General features: G+C 49.4%; 7 protein-coding genes across 7 annotated transcripts; 6 read left to right on the top strand and 1 right to left on the bottom strand.

Annotated features, from left to right (window-relative positions):
* Positions 1-54: 54 nt before the first annotated feature.
* On the top strand, positions 55-1,205 carry AtWU_03473 (lysophospholipase catalytic domain family protein; the record flags this gene model as incomplete). Its single annotated transcript, XM_035498585.1, has 2 exons — positions 55-615; positions 666-1,205. The coding sequence occupies 2 exons, from the start codon at positions 55-57 to the stop codon at positions 1,203-1,205; spliced, it is 1,101 nt and encodes a 366-aa protein (XP_035354478.1).
* Positions 1,206-1,521: 316 nt separating this feature from the next.
* On the bottom strand, positions 1,522-2,782 carry AtWU_03472 (glycoside hydrolase 5 family protein; the record flags this gene model as incomplete). Its single annotated transcript, XM_035498584.1, has 3 exons — positions 1,522-1,820; positions 1,875-2,003; positions 2,059-2,782. The coding sequence occupies 3 exons, from the start codon at positions 2,780-2,782 to the stop codon at positions 1,522-1,524; spliced, it is 1,152 nt and encodes a 383-aa protein (XP_035354477.1).
* A 4,612-nt stretch (positions 2,783-7,394) lies between these two features.
* Positions 7,395-9,077, top strand: AtWU_03471 (sugar porter family MFS transporter; the record flags this gene model as incomplete). The annotated part of the gene is made up of 2 exons (XM_035498583.1): positions 7,395-8,369; positions 8,424-9,077. 2 exons carry the CDS (start codon positions 7,395-7,397, stop codon positions 9,075-9,077), a joined length of 1,629 nt encoding a protein of 542 aa, XP_035354476.1.
* A 2,374-nt stretch (positions 9,078-11,451) lies between these two features.
* AtWU_03470 (ribonuclease H-like domain-containing protein) lies at positions 11,452-12,513 on the top strand (the record flags this gene model as incomplete). The annotated part of the gene is made up of 1 exon (XM_035498582.1): positions 11,452-12,513. One exon carries the CDS (start codon positions 11,452-11,454, stop codon positions 12,511-12,513), a length of 1,062 nt encoding a protein of 353 aa, XP_035354475.1.
* A 1,156-nt stretch (positions 12,514-13,669) lies between these two features.
* Positions 13,670-14,782, top strand: AtWU_03469 (F-box protein; the record flags this gene model as incomplete). Its single annotated transcript, XM_035498581.1, has 1 exon — positions 13,670-14,782. One exon carries the CDS (start codon positions 13,670-13,672, stop codon positions 14,780-14,782), a length of 1,113 nt encoding a protein of 370 aa, XP_035354474.1.
* An 816-nt stretch (positions 14,783-15,598) lies between these two features.
* On the top strand, positions 15,599-16,495 carry AtWU_03468 (F-box protein; the record flags this gene model as incomplete). Its single annotated transcript, XM_035498580.1, has 1 exon — positions 15,599-16,495. The coding sequence occupies one exon, from the start codon at positions 15,599-15,601 to the stop codon at positions 16,493-16,495; it is 897 nt and encodes a 298-aa protein (XP_035354473.1).
* A 1,290-nt stretch (positions 16,496-17,785) lies between these two features.
* Positions 17,786-19,177, top strand: AtWU_03467 (kinesin light chain; the record flags this gene model as incomplete). The annotated part of the gene is made up of 1 exon (XM_035498579.1): positions 17,786-19,177. The coding sequence occupies one exon, from the start codon at positions 17,786-17,788 to the stop codon at positions 19,175-19,177; it is 1,392 nt and encodes a 463-aa protein (XP_035354472.1).
* Positions 19,178-20,712: the final 1,535 nt, after the last annotated feature.

Here is a 20,712-nt window from a genome sequence, read left to right as displayed (position 1 = left end):
TCAGAACCTCGACTTATCCTATCCCTCCTCGACCACACCTATCAATCCATCAAAATGGTCAAACCCACCCGCCCCCCAGCCAACAACTTCGTAGCCACCGCCCGAAAGATCTACAACCCGATCGGCTTCGCCAAAGGCTACAACTTCATCCTATGGATGATATCCGCCGGCGCACTCCTGGGCTTCTCCCTCGCCCGACTCATGTACCTCAACTTCGACGGCATCTTCTGCCCAGCAGACCAAAACAAAGCCGATGCTCTGCCCGGCGAATGCTTCTACTACCAAGATACCCGCGGCCGCGTCGGCATCCTCCTCCACCTCGGCGCTATCCTCCCAGCCTGTCTCCTCGCCTTCCTCCAATTCGTTCCCGTCATCCGCCACAAAGTCATCCTCTTCCACCGCATCAACGGCTACCTGGTCATCATCGGCTCTTTCACCGGCATGGCCGGCGTGCTAATGATAGCAGAGCATAGCTTCGGCGGCGGTGTGAGCATCCAAATCGCCCTTGGCGTGGCACTCATCATCTTCCTTAGCTGTATCTGCATCGCTTATTATAATATCAAACGACTGCAGATCGAGCAGCACCGCGCGTGGATGATTCGGGCTTGGGTCTGCGTATGTCCCTTTCCTTCCCTCCCCGAATACTCCGTACTAATACCCAACAGGGCGGCTTCATCATAACCATGCGCATCATCGGCATAACCACCAACAAAGTCCTCGTGGCCCTCGCCCCAAACCAATATTTCGTATCCTACTCCTGCTCCGAGATCTCCTTTATGCTAAACGGGAACCAATCCGTCGTGCAATCTCTCCATCCGTCCTGCACGGGGACTAATCCAAACCACCACGTCCTTGTCAACGCTTTCAGCTCCAATGGAACCGGGAATGTGGACCAGGCTGCCGCTGGCCTCGACATCAGTTTCAGTGCTGCGGCGTGGCTCGCGGTCGCTATTCATGTCTTTGCGGCCGAGCTGTATCTGCATCTTACTCCGGCTGAGTCGGCGAGGTTGAGGAGGGTGTCGTATCAGAGACAGTTGGAGGCCGGGATGAGGAGGCCTGGGAATATGGGGTTGACGGCGGAGAGGGTTGGTGATGCGGAGCCGTTTTTGATGGTTAAGGGGGAGGATAAGGGGGAGGGGGGTGGGAGTGAGCATGAAAGTGAGGTGGAGCTTATGAGGGTTGGGGGGAGGTATGAGAGGGATTAGATGGGTATTGGAGGTGGTGGCGCTGGGTTACGATGGGAATGGATAAGATGGTTGTTTTTGCCCTTTCTTTGTTTTTTATTCTTGATTTGTTAGATGTATAGATGGCTTGTTTTATCAATATACCCAGTAACAAAGCAAGTCCCGGTATACTACCCGATCCTGACTAAGGTAATTAAAGCGACGATTTGCCTCTCGAATTGTACCCTATCTTAATTCGACGTTCAGTTATCACTCTTCACACCCTCCCTCAGGCGCATTCTTATGTACAGCACCCCTCATAATGTAGCAACTAGATATATCCACTTCTCCCTATCCCCTATGCGCTATCAATAGCAGCCACATGATCCGTGACCAAACACTCATAATCGCTCGTCCCATAGTAGATAGTATTCCCATCATCCGGCGACTCGCCCGTGCTCAAATCATCACCATACTGCCAGAACAGATCTGCGCTGACGCCCGTCGTGTTGAGGGCTGTCTGCTGCCACGGGCTCTCCACACTGCAGTGGTTCGAGGTGACGCCGTATTCTTCCAGTAGACAGGGCTTGCCGGCCGCTTTGCATGCCGCGCCGTGTGCGCTGATCCATCCGTTGCCCCAGTCGTCGGAGGTGCCCCCTTTAATCTTTTGTTAGTTTATCGGGGAGGTAAAGAGAGGTGGGGAGTACATACAGCTATCAGGATACAAGTGGAGGGTAGCAAAGTCAATAGTATCAATACCGAGGTTCATGGTGAAGTTGAGACCCTCGGCGAATTGGTACGGATAGCTTCCGTCCGAGTCGGTGTTGAGGCCGAAGCCCTCTACTTTTCATTAGCACCCACTTTATCTTAGTTTCGAAGGTTTTGGGGCACTCACCATCACCAATACAAACCATATGATCCGCGTCCAGCCCCTTAATAAACTTACTCGTCTTCTCGATCCAATCGTACAACACGGTAGTATCACAACTGGGACATCTCGGCTCATTCGCCAACTCCCACGCAAACACCGCAGAGGAGTTACTATACCGCTCCACGACCGTCTTAATATATGTCTGATACGCAGATTGCATCGTATCACTGGTATAGAAATCCGTTTCGTCGGATCCGCCATATGCGCTCACGTACGCGGACATACCGCCATAGTCGGTCCAGTAGTTGACGAAGTTGATGATGAGTTTGATGCCGTGCTGTTCGGCGGACGAGACGACGTAGTCGAGGCGCTGGAGACCGTCGGCGCCAGTGTTGATTGTTGATTTGCCGTTCTGGTGCAGTTGGTACCAGACTGTGCCGGAGGAGGGCTGCGTGGTGACGTCGTTGAAGCCCCATACGCGGAGGATCTTCAGTCCGGATGACTTCAAGTCGCTCATCACCAGGTCGACGTCTGAGTCGTCGGTCAGGAAGCCGATCCAGTAACTGTTCGTTCCGGCGAAGTAGCCGGTTTCGCCGTCGATGGTGAATTGGAGGCCCGAGGTGCTGGCGAAGGAGGTGGAAGCACTGGTGCTTCTGGTGCTTGATGCAGGAGAGGCTTTAGGGAGGGCCGTAGAGAGGTTGGCCAGCGCCAGGCTGGCCAGTGTGAGGAGGGAGCTGGAGAGCTTCATTGTGGTGGTTTGCTTGGCTGTATTGTTTCTTTCCCTGGGTTTATTGAGTGATGTGTGGGTTAAGCTGCTTTATAGCTACTCTGCCCGCTGCCAGTCGGTTTCTGCTACACGGACGACGCTCCGTTCTGAAATAAGCAGTGGCCTGTAGGACGACTGGGAAGGGGTTCTGTCTCCAGTCTTGGACCTCCGGATACCGAGTTGAGAACGGAGCGGTGACGATCATCGCGGCAGTTAATCAATCTGCAGATGCAGGTGTTTTGTCCGTGCTCGATTCGGTATGGCGAGACCCTCTGCGGTTGTTTCAGGTGATCTGAGTGGTGGGATCCTGCATCAGGGATTGCTGGTGGGGATGATGTGTTACATCTGCGTTAAGATATTTGATGAAGAGTCTGCTGTTTTATTTTATATTTGTTGCTGGGTTGGTTTCATAGGTGGTGGGTGGTGGATGGATGGTCTGATGGGGTGCGGATGGGTGCGACCGGAGATGAACGGCAATTGTCCATGGGTTATTTATGTCAGTGAGAAGGCAAAAGATTGACAGGACTAGGATACATATGAGGTAGACTAGATATATGGTAATATGGAAAAAGGAATAGTTTCTGCGATAGATGGCTGGTTTCTCTCACCGGTCGGCGTGGGGCACACTGATAACCACGTGTGTGGCAGCGGGAAGATCGGCGGGATTCCAGTGCGTGTGACCCCAAGAACCACTGGACATTATCCACAAACAAGGGAAAAGGAAAACAAAAACTATGATTGACAGTATCTCCATTGCAAATCACCTGTCAGTATCGTTAATACTTTCTGCCGAGGGGGACTTGTGTAGTGGGTTTGATGATGTGTATAACGGTTTTAGTACCATCATCCCTACTTCCGCTCTCGCTTGCTATTAGTACTTCAGATTATATATATTCAAGCCGACATGTGGTCGGTTTGCACGCTGACTAGTCCTGGCACCTTTTTGAATTATACTAGTACTATGTGCTATCGTCATATTAAAAATTGTAGTTAGTTGTGCTTCGAAGTTGACAGTGATTTTGATGCCTGATCTATGTCGGTATTGATTTTCTTGTCTACAAACTAGCGTATCTACATCATACTTATTGGGTCAGGTTATGAGGACAGTGATGTCTCGAACACTATTGTTGCATGTTGTTTACTTTCATTAATTTTTCATTTGCTATCAAACTAGCGAAGGTTATGCAATAGCACCAAACAAGACGTAACTGGAACAGTATAGTTGTACAACGGCTTGACCAGAATATACTGGCATAAGGGCTAGCTACGAATCGCATGACATTGGCATTGAGGGCATACTGGTCAAAGATTGTCAAGAGATTAACCTAGTGAGCGTTATCCGAAGATTTGCCGGAGACTACCACAGCGAAAGAAACCAGCAAGTTCTACACCTTCCCCAGCCGGAGGCCCTTTGCAAGTGCCTATGACAGAACCACCACCCCAGACCGAGTCTAATAGTGCTGACACCTTAAATCCGAATAAAAAATTCAACCTCATCGCGTGGCTCGGAGTTCACCCCACCCCCTCATCTCCTCATCGTACTAGACAGGCAGTCGTCCGACTGCAATGCATGAAGCCGGACAACAGAGGGTAAAGTATGATCCGGAGCGCAGGGCTGAACAACCAAGCACAGTCCCTGAAAAGGAGAGAAGAGACAGAGTTTTCCATTCAGATCATTGATGATTGGCTCTTCTTCAGCTGTGTTGGTCGGGCCGATACTAGAGATCACAGCTAGCGAGGCGGCGTTAAGCATAATTGACTGGGTTAATATCGGCGTAAATTGCGGTGCAGCAGGTGACGAGCCGATGCTCGGGAGACATTCCTCCAGAGTTCGGACGTGGATGGGACAGTCGGAAAAATGTTTCTGAGGAGAGAAATTGTGGGAGGCGGCAAGTGGGGAGAAACAGATGTACCGAGCGGGGTGCGGGTTGGGTGTCTGTGGACTGCCGTAGTGCGGTATGGGGTAGGGTTAGTCATCCAGTGTTGTGTCAACAGATGACTACATTCAGATATATATCTATAGATTATAGTAGATAGATGATGTTGATAGATAGAGTTCGGATGTAGATCTGTCTCTGTCAGGGGTAAGCTTATAATTAGCAACTCCCAACGCTCTTGTAGTTGACATGGTGTTTCTGCATTGTCCATGTGTTTGGTGACATCTCCCCAGCCTGGAGTAAGGAGCGGCACCCCACGGAGAGGCAGATGCAGGGACAACACCCCAGATACCCTGTTTCCCTCCCACAAGTTGCAACATCATGCTGTCTGCATATGGCACCATCACCGGTCATGTTTCTGTAGTCGGCTGACCAGATCTCGGTCGAGTTCACACTTGAATCTTCTTACTTGGAATCTTCGACCAGGATCTGGACTCTCGTCGCTACCGGGTTCCGCGCTACTACGGAAGTGGCGCTGAGGGCTGCCGGGAACCAACTTGCAAACCAGGATGACATGCGGTTGCTGTTCCAGAAAGGCGGAGGAAAACTGGGCCGGGCCTCTCCAAGAGTCCGAAGAAACCAAAGCAGGCAGGTTCCACGGGGATTCTGTTAGTCAGTTAGTCAGCCGGGGTGCCGCCGGAAATCACACTCCCCCCATATGACATACGTCATCTTGCATTAGCCGACCACGTGTAGTAACCAACCCTAGCCCTCTGGATGACATCTTTTCCGGGCTGCAAGTCTATTAGTCAGGTCCCCCGGTCGCATGGGGGGAATCTGGAGTGGTCAGGGACCATCCCACGCGAAATGAAGGGGGTGAGCAGAGAAAAAACAACGCATATTATCGCTGATCACCCTGCGTAGTGTATTTTGATTTGCATAGTAAGATTATCGGTCAATATCCTAGTGGTAAATTGAGCACATCAAGTCAGCCCGCGTCGTCATGCCAAGGTGCAAAACTGCAGTTCGCTGACGATGATGTTGCAGCCAAGGCAGCCACAAAGCTTCGTTGGATCCGGTGGATGGTTCCAGAGCCAACCAGTGGTGTCGCCGAGTGCCACTGAAATTCTTGTGTGTGTGTGCAGTCGGCTCGGTCGGGATTCTGTGGCAGCTGTGCGCGTGCAGGTTTTCGTTTGTTGGCTGAGTAGTCCCTCGTCATGCCGTGAATCGGGGCCGATTCTCTCGGTCGGCCGTGGTCAGTCCCAGACGTTTAGGGTTGGAAATTTCCTCGTAGGCGCAGCACATTTTCGGGCAGGTGACCGACAAGAATCGGGATCGCTTAGGATTGGAATCGGTACAGACTTGTTTTGGGATTGCAATGGCCATCTACAGTTTCCCCAGAATATGCAGAAATGTATCTGAGCGTAGTTCGATCATGATAATGAACTGACGTCTACTAACCTCCGCATTTTCCCCTCTTTTCCCCCCTGCAAGGATAAGAAAATCCGGGATATCGACTCACCGGTCAACGAATATGGGAATCTCCAGGTTGGCATCTCCGGCCCTCCAGGAAATCCCTGCGTTGGGCTCTCTCTCTCCCACACTCTCCAGTCCACACTTCCTCCACCTCCAGTCCGTCTGCTTCCGAGCCAACAAGCGGCGATTTGCCCTGCCGAACTCTGGAGGCCTACCCGATTCGGTTTAGGGCACCGGTCTAGTCCCGAAACAGTGGGTCGCCTCTTTCTCACTAGCCTCGTGACTGGAGAAGGTAAGCGGCTTCTCCACGTTGGGCAAGAATCCCTTTCAATTAGTAGTAGTATTGCTCGCCTCCCCTTCCTCTTTCAAGTCTTGCCCTCCTTCAGCTCGCTTCTCTGCAAAACCTGGCTGAGACAGTTGTAAGCAATGACACGGTATCCCGTCTCATCATCCCGACAAATGTACAATACGTTGTATGGTCATCTCAATCTATAGACCTATGAATCTATCTATCATCTATCAAAACAGGCTTCTAAACGACGCCATATCATTCTGCCTTCTTCCACCCCCCGTTCCATGGCTATTCTCTTACATGCGCCTCCTATCCGTTCCCCATTCTGACCCAATAATGTTGATCCGTTTTCATCTCTCCCGGCTAAAGTTCTGTCGCCAGACGCCAGTGCCGATGCGCTGAGCCAACGAGCGTCCGCCACCCGACCCTCCTTGCCCCGAAAGGGCCGTGGAACCCGAAGTTATGCCTGCTCCCCCTGGTACGGCCGGCCCTTCCCCAGCATTTCGGCTGTTCTGACTGGTCTATCGGTTTCGGCCGGCCGTCCATTCTCACTGGTTGACGGCCTCTCGCTCATGAATCGTCTTGGTCGGTCTCCCCCGGCGGCACTCGCTGCGGTGCTGCATCTGATGTCGGCTCTCCACACGTCGGCTCTGACGCCCCCCTCCCCCGTGGATCTCTTTTCCCTGGTGAAATTTTTCTCTCTGTCGTCTCATACGATGGAGGACATAAAAGGGCTTGCATCTCCCCAGATACGGGCACTTTTCTATCTTCCATCTCAACCCCGACAATCATCACTTATCTTGACTTTTACCCTACGGTGATCTTCAACCAATCCCAACCTAGGGTCTCCTCCTATTACTTTATCTACTATTTCCTCTTCTTTATCTTGTCTTTGACTTGACATCCTTCCCCACTGACAAACAAACAAAACATCCTCCACGTGTCCACCATGGGTGTCGAAACCTCCGCTGACCACGGGGAGCACATCTCCCCGGCGGTCGCTCCCCAGCAGCACTCCAGCCAGGAGTCTTTCCAGAAGCCTCTTGGCGGTGTTGACACCCCTGTCCCCCGCGTGACCCTGCGGGCCTTCGTCATGGCCGTCTTCGTCTCCATGGGTGGTCTCCTCTTCGGTTATGATACTGGTCAGATCTCCGGTTTCGAGCAGGAATCCGACTATCTCCGCCGTTATGGTATGCAGAACGCTCAGGGCGAATGGTACCTGAGTGACGTCCGCTCCGGTCTCTTGACCAGTCTTCTGTCCATTGGTACCCTGGTCGGTGCTCTCGTCGCTGCCCCCATCGCCAACAAGATCGGCCGCAAGTGGTCCATCACTTTCTGGTGTATTATCCTCATGGTCGGCTTGATCGTCCAGATTTCTGCCCCCTCCGGCAACTGGGTCCAGATGGTCATGGGTCGTTGGACCACTGGTCTGGGTGTTGGTGCCTGCTCCCTGCTCGTCCCCATGTACCAGGGTGAGAGTGCCCCCCGTCACGTCCGTGGTGCCATGGTCAGTTGCTACCAGCTGTTCGTCACCTTCGGTATCTTCCTGGCCTACCTCATCAACCTGGGTACCAACACCCTGGAGGGTACTGCCCAATGGCGTATCACCCTCGGTCTGACCTTCCTGTTCGCCATTGTCCTCGGTGGTGGTATGGCTTTCTTCCCCGAGTCTCCTCGTTTCGACTTCCGCCACGGCCGCGTCGACCAGGCCCGTGCCACCATGGCCAAGCTGTACGGTGTGCCTGAGAACCACCAGGTCATCCTCCAGGAGCTCGACGAGATCCAGAACCAGCTCGAGGCCGAAACCGGCAGCGAGAAGTGGTACGAATTCCTCACTGCGCCTCGCATGTTCTACCGTATCTGCCTGGGTATGGCTCTGCAGACCCTCCAGCAGCTGACTGGTTCCAACTACTTCTTCTACTACGTATGTATTCCTACAAACATCTTTACAATGGTTCATCATGCTAACATCTCATAGGGTACCACCATCTTCAAGGGTGCCGGTCTGTCCAACAGTTTCGTTACTCAGTGCATTCTGGGTGCCGTCAACTTCGCTTGCACTTTCGGTGGTCTGTACACCGTTGAGAACTTCGGTCGTCGCAAGTCCCTGATCTTCGGAGCCCTGTGGATGTTCGTCTGCTTCATGATCTTCGCTTCGATCGGTCACTTCATGCTCGACGTCGCCGAGCCCGAGAACACCCCCGGCGTCGGCAAGGGTATGATTGTGCTCGCTTGCTTCTTCATTGCCGGATACGCCATGACCTGGGCTCCCATGGTCTGGACCATCACCGCCGAGCTGTACCCCTCCAAGTACCGTGCCCAGGGTATGGCTCTGGCTGTTGCTGCCAACTGGGCCTGGAACTTCCTGATCGGTTTCTTCACTCCCTTCATCACCAGCGCCATCGACTTTGCCTACGGATACGTCTTCGCGGGCTGCATGTTCGTCGGTGCCTTTGTCGTCTACTTCTTCGTCATGGAGGGTAAGGGCCGTACTCTTGAGGAGCTTGACTGGCTGTACGTCAACAAGATCAAGCCCTGGAAGAGCAGCAACTTTGAGATCCCTGCTCTGCATTCCTTCCAGTACGAGGAGGAGCGCAAGCAGTCTCGTTCTTACCACGCGGAGAACGCGTAAATATCGGTTTAGGAGTTTTGGGAGATTGTCTATATGTTGATGGATATGGCTTGCATGATACTATTGCATGTTTGCATGTTGCATGATTCGCATGATACCTTATTATTTTATACCATGTACTGTTAATTTTTTTAGAGTTGATGCATCAACTGGGTTTCAAAAATTCATCCAAGTGTTCTTTTTCACTTTTCGCTTCTCTTCTTTCCTTATGTAGTGATTGGTATTTTTCATCTGGGACAGGGTGGAGGGTCAGCAATTAAGTGTATTGTATTCATAGTTACACCTCTAGAACTATGAATAGATAAAGCAGTTCAACTTGGTGATCAACAACTCCTTCACATTACCCTCCATAGCCGTCCATAGAATTCACCCCAATCAACAGTGATGGAACTCCATCATTCAATATCATCATAGTCATAATAATTCCAAATAGTCTAAACCCCTCCATATATTATCCCAGAACCCTCCGAAAAAGCTCCCCTCATCCTCCCTCTTCTTCCACCATGCGGCACCACCAACCGTAACATCACGTGAACACCACATCGCCACCCTCGCCACCCCCCCACCCAACCAATCAGCATCACCGACCTTGTCCATGACACCGACACATCTGGAAACGTCGATCGGCATCGGCATCGGCATCATGCTGACTTTGACATTTAATGGAACCTTCCCGACCACCATGTGACCGCATCCAACCGGCATGTTCCTATCCCTGTCTATTAAAGTATATTTCGGGAATTTGCGAAGAAGCAAGATTTATCGGGAGTCTCCGTCGCTTGATTGCTTCTGTCGCTTTATATTGTTAACTGCACGTGAGGTCACGAGGGGGTATATAAGAAAGACTTCAAGTACCAGGTCATGTACCTTTGTTGCTCCTCAGGCCTGGAGATTGGGGGTGGGGACATAGTCGATACTTCTTTGACTATAATTGGGGGTTTCTATAATATGGTAGGATTGGAAAGCTATGCCAAAATTATGTTTCCATTCTGGTCTGGTTGATCTGTCGTTGCTCGGAGGTTATTCTTGAGGATACAAGAAGTTATTTATCATATGGCAAGACATTATACAATGGTACATGATGCCTCTGACTGCTCTATAGAGGATGATATCACAGTCCACTTGACTTCCATGCCTGGTCAGAATATGAACTATTCTTTGAGAAAGACACTGGAGAATGATGTTTTATTCTCCATGCTACCTGCTGGAGGATCCTTCTGAAAGGATACCAGGAGGTATATTTGATCTTGCAAAGGCCAGCAATATCACACATGCTATCCTCTATTGTTCATTATGGGATGGCACATGTATTGATAACCCAGGTCGTCATGACTTTGGGATATTTCTCAGGCCGTATTCCAGAGACACTTTCATAAGACATCACGACTCGCTCTGGACAATGATGAAGAGAGCTGTCGAAGGGAGGTCTATACGCTGGTGAACTTCCTCCAATTTACCTTTATGTTCTGGGGTGGACATCGGTATTGTTTATAACAGCATTGGGTTTCAGAGGACATATTCGCTCGGCTCATCTGCGATTTGCAAACTACACTCTCGATTACACTATATACTGGTGCGAATAATAATAAGAGAAGAGAGCAGCAGACCTTGAATTCTTTTTGGACTTGCTTGTCTCTCGCTAACCGGCTAAAAGTGTCCGGGTGTCTTGACCAGCGCGAAGGATTGGATTACGGTATAGTCCAGAGTGAACGTACGGAACTCTCTAGAGAAGTATCACCAGAGGCGCAAGCCAACAATAAAGACGAATACATTCCCACACCCGCAACACCACAGCGGGACCTCCGATGATAGTTCCCCGGCAGTGCGGGTCCGTCGACCTGTCAGATGATGACGTGATAGTGTCGCACATGATCTTGGATGATGGAGTCTCTGCCAAGGAGAAATACCCAGTGCCTTATCAGCGTGCTGGGCTGCGGTCAACATGGTCCATCCAGCTGTTCCGATGTGGCCAGTCTTGGTGTTCTTGTCTGTTTCAGGAACCGGGGTAAGGTTTCACAGTACGTTAGCGCCGCAACGACGGGGTTACTATATTTAGCTCGGCGCCTAAGATAAACATCAGATAACCATGACCAGTCCACATTCTTGATGAGGAAAACTGACAACATCGGCGCGTATAAGTTTTTGGAACGTCCAATAGACGAAGAGGGTTGTAAGTGATGATTTACTCTTACGCAGCATGGTTCCCAGGACTATAGAAACGGGTGCCAGACTCCACGTTCTAATTCCTAACTGTCCGTTTACATTCATCTATTACTATCTTTCTACTACTGCGAAATCCCAATATACCAACAAAGCACCTAATAATATACCACCAACAAACAACTTAATCATTTAATTATCATCAACCGCCAAAATGACCACCTTCTACATCCCAGTCGAGCTCCTGTCATACTACTATATCACCATCGATGTGGACACCCCCATATTGCACCCATTGCCCTGTGGTATACCATATGACGAAACGACAAGTTACTGTCAGATCTCCAACACCACCGACATCGAACAGGGTATACCATATGACACAACGACAGATGACTGTCCCATCACCGAAACCACCCACATCGAACGCAGAGACAGCGGCATCTTTATCCCCTCAAACCCCCCATCCCCCGAACCAAGCACCATCACCATCAACCCAAAACCATCAACAACAACATACACTGCACCCCCCCGTTGGACAACCTTAACCACCCAAGCCGAGCAAACCAAAACTCTTGACTTCCTTACCAACAACTGCCACACGATCCAAACCCTCCAAGCAGCAAACTACACAATCACCCCGGATACAACAAAGAACAACATCCGCTTCCAGCAAACCCCAGACACATACAACCCTTCCGCCCGCCTCGCAGTCTCACTCGACTGCGAAATGGTAACCGACATCACGGGCCGCACCCAGCTCTGCCAAGTTAGCTTGGTAGACGTCCTCACGGGGGAACTCCTCCTCGATCAGCCTGTGCTGCCTACCGAGCCTGTCTCCGACTGGAAGACGAAATGGAGCGGGATGACAGCCGAGCTCATGGACCAGCACGTCGCCGCTGGAAGAACAGTGAACGGGTACGAAGGGGCACGGGCCCGTGTGTGGGATTTCGTCGACCAGAATACGATTCTGGTCGGCCAGAGTCTGAACTTCGACCTCGATGTGTTGGGCATCGTACATGACAGGGTCGTGGATACGTACCTTCTTATGAAAGGGGAGAGGAGAGGGCGGAGTTGTCGCCTGCGAGATATCGTAAGGGACTGCTGTGGGGTCGAGATTCAGAAAGGGGAGGAGGTCCAAGAGGGACATGATTGTGCGGAGGATTGCTATGCTGCCAGAGAGGTGGCACTGTGGGCTGTGGAGAATCTGGAGAAGGATGAAGGTGGAGGTGGGGGTAGTACCCAAGGATCATTCTGTGTCGAGAGTTTCATGTAATGGGTACTATCTCCCCGTGAAGGGTTGTGCTTCCTCGTGTGGAGCCGGGTTATACTTTCGAGAGTCTGGAAAGATGGGGGTAGTACCCGAGGTTTACATTGTGTTGAGAGCTTCATGTAATGGGTACTATTTCCCGATGGAGAGTTACGCTTCCTCGTGTGGGGCAATTTTATACTTCTCTACTTCTTGATAGACTCTACATCAAGAAGCGTGAGTGAAATCTATGATGACTTTCAACTGTCTTTTTCAATCTTTCCTGCCACATGCTACTGTGTCTTACGTCTAGATATGCCTCGTGATAATGAGTGGACTCTTCTGCGCCTGGACGAGGAGAATCGACTTGTACTATAACGCTCGCGTTGTCCGATCATGGGATACTGATGATCGGCCAATATTGAATGGTCGACAATTACTATAACACTGTTGTCTTGTCAGGTTTGCCGGAAGCATCATTGGGCTGTTATGGGGGTATGGGGTGAATTCCATGACTCCTTTCTCATTTAAGAAGGCTCAGATGGTGCAATATGTGGCTTACAGATGGACGATCAGATGCGGGTGGTGCAGAGCACTATGCCTTTTCTATATATTGATGATTTGACTACGATGAGATACCCATATTATGCTATGAATTCACTAAAACTATCCACTATCACTTCGCTGCTTTATTCATATTGTGACCGTAGCTGTAAAGGTGTATTGAGGTAGTGACTCATAGTACTATGTAGGGGTAATCATGACGAGATATTTGATCGAATAGAAAACGATGGAAAGTAACATGCATCGACATGACATGTACGTCGAAAGAAAGTGTCTTCTGCATACAAAGACATTCTTTCTCGTCAATACTCATGCTCGACAAAGGGTGTTCCCGCCATACATTGATGATTTGATATGCACACAAAGAGCATAAAGCTGACAAACCTTAAATACGAGCAGCATCAACAACGGCTACAACATACTTCGTTTTATTGAAATTGTACATGATAAATCTTACTCACAAGGGCTTCTTCCATACCTTGCATGCTGTGTCACAATTATATATACCCCATCCTTGCACGCCATCCAAACAGCATCAACGATTCCACACTGCTAAAAAAGCACAAACTACGTTACACAAACCCAACCCTAAAGCAAGTCACCAACCACATCTACCACAATGACTACAACAGAATCGACCACAACCACCATGGCTACCCAAGAACCAACCACATCCACAAAGCTCATAGCATCATCCACCCCCACCCCAATGATGGACACCGTCTTCAGCATCGTCGAACTAGTCGAGTGCATCCTCCTCCGCTTCGACCCATTCGACCTGATGCGCGCCCAACTCGTCTGCCGCCAATGGCGCACGCTAATCACCACGCGCGGGCCACTCCGAGCAGTCTTATTCTACGAATTCGTCCACCCGTACCCCACCAAACCAACCTTCAACCCATTGATGCGATACCTGTTCCCAGTGCTATTTCCCACCCCGGACTTCACCAAGCCCACCTCCCCAATCTTCATGCCGGAAGACATACAGCATATGCGCCTCGGTGACGACACAGCCTACCACCAGGCCGTCTTCCGCCCCGAAGCCTCCTGGCGACGCATGAGACCTATGAATATCCCGTGCCGGGTGCGCAAAGTAGTCCGGAAGACGGTCAGGGATGATCAAAACCCACCGAAGAATCTGCTGGTGCATGATAAAGAGGCTGGACAGGATCCGGTGCTGGGAGCGACGATGGAGCTCGTTTGGGATGTGTTGTTGCATGAGATAGGGTTTTGGCCGACGAATGGGATGGCGGTAGAGTGGAGGACTGTGAGGGAGGGGAGCGGGGAGTGGGATAATAACTGGAAGGAGGGGGTTAGTGATGAGGAGAAGAGAAGGCTGAGGGCGCCGTATGAGTGCTCGTTTGTGTGTGCGAGTCCGGAGAGGATGCATGGGTGGTGTGATCGGCATCAGTTTACGTTTGTGAGGGTGAAGCCGCCAATTAGGATGAAGTCAACGGCGGGGGAGTATTTGGGGATTAGGAATCAGTATGAAATGGATAAGTTTGACTCGGGGTATTATGGCCCGGATAAGCCTCCGAAGTTTGCGCATAGGGGGGAGTGGGAGTGGGTTAATGATGATGGGACTAGAACTTTCGACTCCAACAATAACGAGGATAAAATAAGGCCTGTTGAGGATGAGGATGATAGTGGTACGGAGTGGTCTTGGGATGAGGCGAGGGAGTACTTTGAGAGGCCGGATTGCTATTGGGTGCCTACTCATACGCCGCTTTGAGATGATTGGGTTGGGGTATATATAGTCTTGGTTAGATTACTGTCTTCCACCGGTGGTGCTAGGTATGCTGGTGTTGATGGGTAGTTGGTAGTGGTAAAAGTACACTCTAGGACTGTGCAATGAGAATTTGTCATATACTGGAAGTGAAATGCTTGAGTTCTCTCATGGAAGAGTCATAATTGCTGTGGCTACTGAAGCAATGCTATAAATAGATAAATTCCTTGCACATGCGGAAAGATAGGATTGATTTGCTTTGCGCAAGAAGGGATAAGCCTCCAGCCAATAGAAAATTGGACGAGCAGAAGGCCACAGCGACATGCCTCTGCTCCACTGACATGGCGCAGGAAATAACCAATTGACGAGGACATGTTTCGTTCCGGATCGCTCCACCCCCGTGTTAAGAAATGATCATCTGCTAAGCTTCAGCAAATCCTTTGGCAGCGCCACCACTTTCAATCCAGCCTATCAAGAGATGACAGCAGTTTGTGTAACATCGTAAAATGAAGAATCCAGTCAAAAATATCCAACATCCGCTGTCATCATGTTGAAGGTATCTGATTATGTGTATGACATAAGTAAGGGTATTGCAAAGGTCGGAACCAGGCCATAATGCACTGATGGGATGATGGAAAGTCGCATTCGGATTACGTCGACATTCGGACAATGCTTCCGAGCAAAGCGTCGATGTGACAACAAGCTGATAGTATTGTGAGACAGTATAAGTACGCTCGTCTCCCCTACATCTCTGCAGAACTGTCATGCTCTAGATTCTCCTAGAGTGTCTCATAGCATCAGAACATACCACGCATAACTCAAATGGACGTCCTCGACGAACAGAAAAGTCCATCATGCGTGGCATGGGACGATGCTTCCTCAGACCCCGACTGCCCGACGGAAAGCCCAACAACCCCGGGAGACGATAACGCCGACAAAGGACACACGGCTGCGCAAGCGGCACTCGCAATTCCGGAGCTTGTAGAGATGATACTTAACAGACTCGGCTTTGCGGACTTGCTGAGGATGGAGCAGGTCTGTCGATCCTGGCAGTTGATAATGAGGGGGTCTATTATCATCCGACGGGCTCTGTTCTTCGAGCAGTCTTCGGCCTCTTATAAAGAAGAGCCGGCGCTTAATCCTTTCTTCCAGAAGTGGTTCTGTCCTGGTTACTACTGTAAAAACATTGGGGGTTACTTCGTTCAACGCGGGCCAAGCGGGAAGTTCGCATGGTTTGAGGATGCCAAGCTGAAAGAAATCGTTTTATACGAGAAGGCATCATGGCGACGGATGTGGCCATCGACTGTCCCTGTTGTCCTCGAAGCTGTTAGCCTGCACACGAAGAGGCAGGACCCAGGGCCGGGGATTAGTGATCATGTCGACTTGAACAGGGAGCACAGTCTTCTGAGAAGTGATACCAACGGCATGAATCTCAGCGGATTTCTGGAGGCGATGATATCGCTAATGAACCATTCCAAGTCGCCGGAATTCACCGTGTTCTGGAAGAAGACGGCAGATAATAGTGGTAGACCACGTTGGCAACTGATTGCTATCTTGAACCCAAGCCAGCTGATGTCACCGCGTACTGACACTAAACCGATTTATCCTGGGATTTCGAAGATGGATTTTGCTGAACTCCTTAACGATGATGAGCTGAGCAGATTCCTCTCCTGGACCGATGTGGTCGACGATTACTATAACACTCATGTTGACTGGTGATAGACTACTGATGGATGCTCAGCAGGGCGATATCAGTATATGGCGGTTCCTATGTACGGGGGGAGTCAGATGTTTGCTGAACATGTTGCTTTTTAGATAGATATGTGCACAATAAAATCTAGGATCGATGCACAAATCAACGTTACACTTTGCTGAAGTCATACTGTCACAGTCAGAAAGAACAAAAGGCTACCGTATTTGGATATTGGCATACAGTCTCGCTTTCAGTACATTGGAATGCGTCACCATGTCCATGGTATAATTAATCGTAACCTGCTCTGAATACGCATGTTTTATTCCATCACAGCTAGGTTAGGAATGGTCAGCTCGGAAGAGACCAGCCATCTGGCGATTTCTTCTGCGGCTTACTGCTATGAGAAATGTTCACGTGATCAATGGTCGAAAAGGTCAACAAGAGGGTGAATGATTCAATTCCTTTGTAGGAGGTACCTCATGAGCCATTATTAAGACCACTGATGGTTGGAAATGAGAGCGTGCGGCTCGTTCCACTAGGTATTGTTGACGGGATGTGACTGCTTCCGGATTTCTTGTGCACAAAATAGACAAGTGGATATCGATTCTTTCACTGGTCAAAAGGAATAGTAAATTGCATTGTGGAACACACCAACGTTTATAATCCTATGAATGTTGGTTTTAAACGTGCGGAAATGTCCTACGTAGAGTTAATCGTCTCGAGATGCCGAGAAATATAAATGAGCGACTTCTTCACGTTCCATAGGTAGTCGCGGTGATGGGTCCAGCAACATAAACGCGACAACTAAGGTGCTGCACCTACCCCAATTGCTAGAGAAAGTCTTGCTCTATCAATTATGGCGCCTCAAAACCGGTATACCATCCTTGGAAAATGTCGAAGCACTAACCGCTAGACCAAAAACAACATATCGCGTCTAGTCAGCCAGGCGACGGAGAGACATTTGTCCCAACAGAAAACCTTTATCGCAATTCAGTTGTACCGTCTAGTATTTGTCAATGAGCCCGGATCTGACTTTGTAATGGGATATAGGCGGACTGGCGGGTCACCCTCATCTTGACCCCGGTCTACACGCCAGATTTTATTGGGTCTCGTTGCGTATCTGTGCAGGGATTGCTGATTCAATTTTGTGCCACGTGACACTAGCGGCGGAGCCTTACTCCTTTTCCATGTCAGCCATGGGCGATACGCGCCCTTCCTCGGATTAATCTCGAAGAAGGCGTCTCGCCATTTGTGCTGGTCATCATCCCCAATGCCCCAGACAAGTCGAGCCCAGTGTTAGCTGACACCAAGGCAAGATGGCCCGTCGCCTCAGTCACCACGACTATACGGCCGGGTGGGTGTGCGCCTTGCCGGACGAGCTCACTGCCGCACAGGAGATGCTTGACGAAGAACATCAAAACCTCCCTCCGAATCACACCGATTCGAATATATACACGCTAGGATCTATAGGGGCCCACAACGTCGTTCTGGCGTGTCTGCCTGCAGGCCAGACGGGTAACAATTCTGCTGCGGCAGTCGCCATGCAGATGAAGAGCACGTTTCCGGACGTTCGATTTGGGCTGATGGTGGGAATAGGGGGCGGCGCCCCAAGTAAAGAAGCGGATATTCGGCTTGGTGATGTTGTGGTCAGCCAGCCGGGAAACGGTCATGGCGGGGTGGTGCAATACGACTTTGGAAAGTCACTACCAGGCGGGTTCAAGCGGACGGGGTTCCTTAACACTCCACCTATGATTCTACTCGCTGCCGTTACGAAGCTTCGATCCAACCTCGACCGACGAAGAAGTAGTCTGTCGCCGCACCTGTCAAAGCTTAGTAACCTTCCCAAGTTTAGCCGCGATCAAGCTGGAAGTGATGTGCTGTTTGAAGCAGAATACAATCATGCTGGAGAGGATGACTGTGTATCATGCACAACCACGAGAACGATACAAAGGAAGGTGCGGGCGGATAATACACCCATGATTCACTACGGTACAATCGCATCGGGGAACCAGGTGATGAAGGACGGTGTAGAACGGGACAAGATCAGCTTCGAATTCGGAGGAGTTCTCTGCTTCGAGATGGAGGCAGCTGGCCTGATGAATACCTTCCCGTGCCTTGTGATCCGCGGAATCTGCGACTATGCTGACTCGCACAAAAACAAGATATGGCAGCCGTACGCGGCGGGAACAGCAGCGGCATACGCGAAGGAGCTGCTAGGAATAATACCGGCGCCGGATGTTGTGAAGATAAAAACAGTCAGTGAAGCACTTAATTCACAAAAGAGGCAAGCAAACGGCAATGACGACGATTTAGACCGAACTCCATCAAAGCGCCGTCGCATAGCCTGGGAAGACGACTGCCAGGAAAATGATGACCCTGACGAAACTGAGTATGAGGGAAGCAGTGCTTTCGATGAACTTGACTACACCGAGCCAGACACCACGCAGCAATCCCTTCAAGACTTTTGGGGCTCAGATAACTCAGAAAATGAGAGCCAAGAGGAAGCAGAGGACAGTAGTAACGAGCACACTCGAGTTTCTGAAGATTTGGAGACATATATCGAAGACCGATCTGACGAATTGCCACCAATATCACAAAGCAGTGCCTTCGATAAACTTGACTATACCGAGCCAGACACCACGCAGCAATCCCTTCAAGACTTTTGGGGCTCGGATAACTCAGAAAATGAGAGCCAGGAGGAAGCATAGGAGAGTAGTAACGAGCACACTCGAGTTTCTGAAGATTTGGAGGCATATATCGAAGACCTTTGTGACGAATTGCCACCAAGTTCACAAAGCATTGTTTTTTCGAAGGAAGCTAGTGAATACGAGACGGAGGGGTGAGTTATCATAAAACATGTAATCTGTCAGGTCGTAAGAGTTCAGTCCTGCTGTTATCACAGCGTCAAATTCATAGATAATCGTCACACGCCATAGAGGCGGAGCGTACATTCTGCCTCCCTTGGAAACTTTCCCTCCCACGATTACACTATATTGAGACCTGGCGGGACTACCTACAGCATGTTGCACACACACAGAAGGATGGGCATTAAGAGAACCTGTTGTCTTGCTACAACATATTGTCGAGATACAAGCGGAGGAGCTTGCAGAAGATCATCCTGATTGATTAGCATCGGAGAGGACTCTTGCTGCTCTCTACGAGCAGGAACCGAAGTCAAGCTACACGTCGAAGAGAAGGCTTTTCGTGAGGCAGCTAAAGAGAAATCATGGGGAAGGCAATAAGCAGTACTTGACTCTGTCCTGTAAACAGTGGATTATAGACTGCCAATTCCTGATCGACAGGGTCATTGGCAAAGATATGAGAGAGGAAAATTATCAGGAGTAAGAGAATTCTCATCTCATAGGTATCTTGGATCGGTTGGTATCATTAGGTCGTATATACATAACTTTTTATTTACTCAGTGTTCATATCGGGATCAGCGCGGCAGGTGATCAGGGTTTGGAAAAGTAAACTCTACGTCAACATGGAAAGCATTAACGATCGGCACAGTATACATACTAAGCTGAAGTATGAATATACAAGCTAATAATCAGGAAAACATTATGTTATATACACGGACTAGCTACTTACCAGATCTGTTCTATAACTAGCTTAGCATAGTTTAAAGCCAGGGCTTCAGAAACGATCAAAGAGTAAGTAGCAATACCAGTTACCGGAAAGACTATTAGATAAATTCACTATATTATAGATACTACGACTTTTGTATTATCAGATCTGCATGCCTGAAATACCCTCAAGTACTCTGTTTTCTAGTACTGATTTTATCTATATACTATTCAAGAAAGGAAGCAAAACCCTGGTCACAATTATCTTTATATATCTACAAATATTATTAGATAAAATCTTTTAGCTCGGTAAAGAACTCTTTAATAAAATTTAAATCTGGGAAATATAATAATAAATATATCAATTTAATATCTATTTTCGAGTACATATCTTGTATCCGTCCAGATTAATAAATAAAGATATTATTTATGATAATAATTAACTTAACAGCCGGATATAGTTAGCAATCCTAGAGAAATTTCTTAATGAAATTCTCAAATCACAAGCTATCAGTGGAGCCCTGGAACATACAAGAAAGAAGAATATTATCTTAAATATATACTAAAAATATCTAGACTAGAGTTATACTAAAAAAGCAACCAGCCTGTTCTCCGAAAGCCTGCTGCCTATCTATTTGTTACATCCAGATTCATTAATAAATATAAACTGATACAAT

This window comes from Aspergillus tubingensis (assembly GCF_013340325.1).
Source record: "Aspergillus tubingensis WU-2223L DNA, scaffold_5, whole genome shotgun sequence".
Taxonomy (NCBI): Eukaryota; Fungi; Ascomycota; class Eurotiomycetes; order Eurotiales; family Aspergillaceae; genus Aspergillus; species Aspergillus tubingensis.
Note: the sequence above shows the minus strand (reverse complement) of the source record. Positions and strands in the feature narration are given on the sequence as shown.